This window comes from Cariama cristata, unplaced genomic scaffold (genome assembly GCF_000690535.1).
Source record: "Cariama cristata isolate BGI_N322 unplaced genomic scaffold, ASM69053v1 scaffold30626, whole genome shotgun sequence".
Lineage (NCBI taxonomy): Eukaryota > Metazoa > Chordata > Aves > Cariamiformes > Cariamidae > Cariama > Cariama cristata.
Window position 1 is genome coordinate 1 of NW_009620912.1, and position 5,238 is coordinate 5,238.

At 36.7% G+C, this 5,238-nt stretch overlaps 1 protein-coding gene across 1 annotated transcript in view; it reads left to right on the forward strand.

Moving 5' to 3' along the window:
- Positions 1–626: 626 nt before the first annotated feature.
- Positions 627–5,238, forward strand: part of SF3B1 (splicing factor 3b, subunit 1, 155kDa) — a gene marked incomplete at its 5' end in the record, with an annotated part of 8,007 nt that continues 3,395 nt past the window's right edge. The window contains 11 exons of the mRNA XM_009701773.1: positions 627–806; positions 1,257–1,343; positions 1,472–1,742; positions 2,039–2,184; positions 2,271–2,417; positions 2,572–2,697; positions 3,103–3,324; positions 3,581–3,763; positions 3,860–3,971; positions 4,058–4,178; positions 4,602–4,733. Coding sequence (XP_009700075.1) covers positions 627–806; positions 1,257–1,343; positions 1,472–1,742; positions 2,039–2,184; positions 2,271–2,417; positions 2,572–2,697; positions 3,103–3,324; positions 3,581–3,763; positions 3,860–3,971; positions 4,058–4,178; positions 4,602–4,733 — 1,727 coding nt within the window. The remainder of the gene's footprint in view (positions 807–1,256; positions 1,344–1,471; positions 1,743–2,038; positions 2,185–2,270; positions 2,418–2,571; positions 2,698–3,102; positions 3,325–3,580; positions 3,764–3,859; positions 3,972–4,057; positions 4,179–4,601; positions 4,734–5,238) is intronic.

Below are 5,238 nucleotides of genomic sequence, written 5' to 3' on the forward strand. Positions count from 1 at the left end.
TTTAGTGCTTTCTTCTTCTTCTATATCTGTGTGGCTTTTTGTTTGTCATTCAATGTCATTTAGTATTGCTGCTCTTTGTACAGTGATGCCAGTCACTAGGTAGTATGTGACTTATATAATATTTTTTTTTTTTTACAATTATGAGAACCTAGATTTATAGTACTTTTTGCTTACAGGGCCTTGTAATTTTCTGGATTTTGCTTCTTACACTTGAATTAGCAGTGTAGCTCTTAGTTAAGTTTCAGCCTTGCACATTGTGCAGTACATTAGCTGTCTGTTCTGCACAGTTTTGGTCTAAAATGACCATAGCATCAAGCTGCCTAGATGCAAGCAAGTGCTATAAGCTACTTTTCAGATGGAGCCATTCTTAGTATGAGACCAGAAGTGTGGTTTTCTTGAAAATCGAACACCTGGGAGCTAACATCAGGGTGTTTCTCTACACACGTTGGTTTTTAAACAGATCAGGATAAAATTGTTTGAAGTAGAGTTTTACAGTGGTAGGAGCAAGTATTTTGAAGCCTGTGGTTACAGTGAATTACATTTTAACTTGGTTCATATCTATCTGTTTTGTAATTATTCAGTGTTGTTTCCTTAGTTTAACTGATAGGCTGTTTGGATTTTTTTAGGCTGCATTGCGACAAATTACTGATAAAGCTCGGGAATTTGGAGCAGGGCCGTTGTTTAATCAGATTCTGCCTCTGCTGATGTCGCCAACACTTGAAGATCAGGAGCGTCACTTGCTTGTCAAAGTCATCGACAGAATTCTGTACAAACTGGATGACTTGGTCCGACCATATGTACACAAGGTTCGTTGCAGTTTACTGTTTCATCTTTGATTTGCTTTTTCTGATCATTGCTGGGAGAAGTGTATATTGTATTTGCACATCAGAAGAGGATGATACTATGTCTTTTTAACATAATTGGCTTTCATATTCTGCTTAAGCCAAACTTTAAGTTCTTGTAGTGTGATCAAAGTGTGTGCTTTATAGTATTAAAGCACGATGTAAAAATGATGTATGCATACTTGGGGGTGGGAAGGGGATCTGACCTGATCTAGGTAGTATCTCTAGGCCAGGTCCTTTAGAGACAAAGAACTATAAAAAGAGCATAATTTTTTATTTAATTTTTTTTCCAGTTGTCATAAAGCTTTAAGCCTGGATCCATGGAATCATCTATGTTTCATGGAACCCAGTAGGGCCAGAAATACTACTAAAAGTATTCATGAAAGGAAATACCAATTTGTTAATCTTTTTCAGATCCTTGTTGTCATTGAACCACTGCTGATTGATGAAGACTACTATGCTAGAGTGGAAGGCAGAGAAATTATTTCAAACTTGGCGAAGGTAAATTTCCATCCTTCATTAAGCCACCAAGTTAGCTTACATACAGCTGCATGTTTATAGGCATGGCAGAAGAATTAACTGTGCTGTTCATAAATCCAGTTGCTACGTTTTGTATGTTTTTCCTTCAGGCTGCTGGTTTGGCAACAATGATCTCCACAATGCGACCTGATATTGATAATATGGATGAATATGTCCGAAATACAACAGCTCGAGCCTTTGCTGTCGTTGCCTCTGCTTTGGGCATTCCTTCTCTGTTACCCTTCTTGAAAGCTGTCTGTAAAAGCAAAAAATCCTGGCAGGCTAGGCATACAGGCATCAAGATTGTACAGCAGATTGCTATTCTTATGGGTTGTGCTATCCTGCCTCATCTCAGGAGCTTGGTTGAAATTATTGAACATGGTAAGTTCTGCTTTTGCAGGCAAAGTTGGTTTGGTTTTGTTTTGTTTTTTATTTTTTTTTAATTCACTTCATGTTTGGGAAATTTTTCATACCGCAGTGAGGGACAATGATAGTAAGGTCCTTGTTTTTTGTGTTCTTTTGATACTGAGAAACAGTTCAGCTGACTCTTAAAGAGGAATAGTGGTTCAGTTTTCCTGAAAATAAGTTAATCAGTTTTACACTGCCCCTCTATTTTTGCTATTTGAACTTAAGTCACAAAAAGTATGAGAGGTGGTATTAAACACTGTTCTTTGCAGGTCTGGTGGACGAGCAGCAGAAAGTTCGCACCATCAGTGCTTTGGCTATTGCTGCTTTGGCTGAGGCAGCTACTCCCTATGGTATTGAGTCATTTGATTCTGTTCTGAAGCCTTTATGGAAGGGTATACGTCAACACAGAGGAAAGGTATATATCTAAAATACTTTAGTTTGAACTGAAATAGATGTGTATCTTCTGTAACTCATTAGAGACACGTTTCTGCATTTAAATAGGGTTTGGCTGCCTTTTTGAAGGCTATTGGTTACCTGATTCCACTCATGGATGCTGAGTATGCAAACTATTATACCAGAGAAGTCATGCTAATCCTTATCAGAGAGTTCCAGTCTCCTGATGAAGAGATGAAAAAAATTGTGTTGAAGGTATGTCAGAATGATTCCTTAACATTAATATGGAATATGTATTTTTCCTTTTCTTAAAAAAACCCAAACCAAAACAAAAAAACCCACCCCAAAACCACCCAAAACCCCAAACCATAAACAGAATTAAAGTTGTTGGATTCTTATTTCCTGTCAGGTGGTAAAGCAGTGTTGTGGTACAGATGGTGTTGAAGCAAACTACATTAAAACAGAAATCTTGCCACCTTTTTTCAAACACTTCTGGCAACACAGAATGGCATTGGACAGAAGGAATTACAGACAGGTATTTTGTTTTTTTTAGTTGGAAAATTATTTACAGTAGAATGAAGTTCACAGTAGAATGTTCATTCAGGCTAGATGCTTAATTTTGTCTTCTGTGTCCTGAAACTGAATTTTGTTTGGACTAGTGATTTAGAAGTTGTGTAGCTAGAAGATTCATAGCTTCTTAGGAGGCTAGCAAGACATTTTACATCTGTAAATATGCATCTATGTCAGTTATAAGGTAGGGTAGTTCACCCCATTTGTGGTGTTTAAAACACTGGATGATTTCTAAAGGTAAAAACAGTAGTTTGCAGTGGGCTTAACATGCATGATGCTGTTTCTCCTCTTCAGACTAGGGAAATTTATTTTCAAGATGTAGGAAGTAGATTTTAACAATGCTTACTTACTTAACATTTGTGTATTTCAGTTGGTTGATACAACTGTGGAGCTGGCAAATAAAGTTGGAGCAGCAGAAATTATTTCTAGAATTGTGGATGATCTGAAAGATGAGGCTGAGCAGTACAGAAAAATGGTCATGGAAACAATTGAGAAGATAATGGGAAATCTGGGGGCAGCGGACATTGATCATAAACTGGAAGAACAACTTATTGATGGTATCTTGTACGCCTTTCAGGAACAGACTACAGAGGTATGGCCAAAGGTGTTTAGTATTTAGTTCACTTTGATTGTAAGCTAGCTCACAGTTAGTTACACGGTAATGTATGCTTCTAAGTTAGATTTTTTTTTTAAGAATCCTTTTTTGGATGTCAGTGCTCTAATCAATGAAATCCAGAAACAAGCTGTGGAATATTAACATTTTCATAGCAATTTTAGATGATATCAACTTTAATTAAAGTGTAGTGTTGCTGCTGTTCTGATTTTTCCTTTGTTACTTTTACACTCAGGATTCTGTAATGCTGAATGGTTTTGGCACAGTGGTTAATGCTCTAGGCAAAAGAGTTAAACCCTACTTGCCACAGATCTGTGGTACAGTTTTGTGGCGTTTGAACAACAAATCGGCTAAAGTTAGGCAGCAGGCTGCTGACCTGATCTCTCGTACTGCAGTTGTCATGAAGACTTGTCAAGAGGTATTGTATTGACTTCTCCTAACAAATTTGCAGTCGTATGTCATAGCAATGAGAGGGGGAAAAAATTAACTTCTAAATCTTTTTATTTGGTTGTAGGAAAAACTGATGGGACACTTGGGTGTTGTGTTGTATGAGTACCTGGGTGAAGAATATCCTGAAGTACTGGGCAGCATACTTGGAGCACTTAAGGCTATTGTGAATGTTATAGGTAAGTTTGTGTATTGATTACATGCCTGTTCAAGTGCAAAATGAAAATGCATTACAAAACTAAATATATCTCATTGAATTCAATAGGTATGCACAAGATGACACCACCAATCAAAGATCTGCTGCCACGGCTTACACCTATTTTGAAGAACAGACATGAGAAAGTACAGGAAAATTGTATTGATCTTGTGGGGCGCATTGCAGACCGGTAAGCTGACTAATGAGAAAATACTTGACCTTCTATGTGGGCAATTATTGTAGCAAAAGCTAAAGTTGAGTATCAGATTTGGCATCTGGGTATTTATTGTCATATCTCTTGGTATTTCTTAAGTTGTGCATAAAGCTTAACGTGACATATTTAGCAGACAGTCTGTTGAATGTATTATATTATTTTGGAAACACTTTGTAAGAATTATTTTGTCTATTTATGCAAACTTAGAATGCACACAATATAATAAATTTTGAGTACACTGTTAACCAGTGAAGGTATGATGTTAACGGATACCTAATTAAGGAAGTTGCTTAAGCGGTATCCCTCTGCTGGTAGCAAATGAATAGGTGCTGCAGTTTATGTGGCTTTAATTAAAAATTTCTAACATCACTGGATGTAATTCACTTTATTGTATTTCAGAGGTGCAGAGTATGTTTCTGCAAGAGAATGGATGAGGATCTGCTTTGAACTGCTTGAATTATTAAAAGCTCACAAGAAAGCTATCCGAAGAGCCACAGTGAACACTTTTGGTTATATTGCTAAAGCTATTGGGTAAGTTGGTTTAATACTTACCCACTTCTACACAGTTACCTAACATAGTGATGATTGTGAGTTTTCTGGTGAGAAATATTCAAACTTCTCTACATTTAACATGTTAAATATATAGGCTTGATTTTACTCATTCTGTAGAAGGACAATACAGTCACCTATTCTTCATTAACATAGGGTGCTCCACTTTTGAACTAAATTTGTGGAGTAGCAAGGTTAGAGTCTAATTTGGTAGTAAGCGCTGTTTGTCTTGTGAATTTTTGATACTGTGACATGCATTCAGACCCTGTCTGTATTCTTTCATAAACTCTCCTTTAAATACTCAGTCTTTCTTTTCTTATTTTCCCCGAATCAATACTTTTATTGATTTGCAAAGGATTTTTTGCCACTAAGGTGATACTGCATGTTGGCAAATAGTAGAATGAAGCACAATTCCCGTCTTTATTTATATTCTTAAATAAGTGACCAATTACCGACTTAATGCAGATGCAGCAAGCAACCAAGGAAT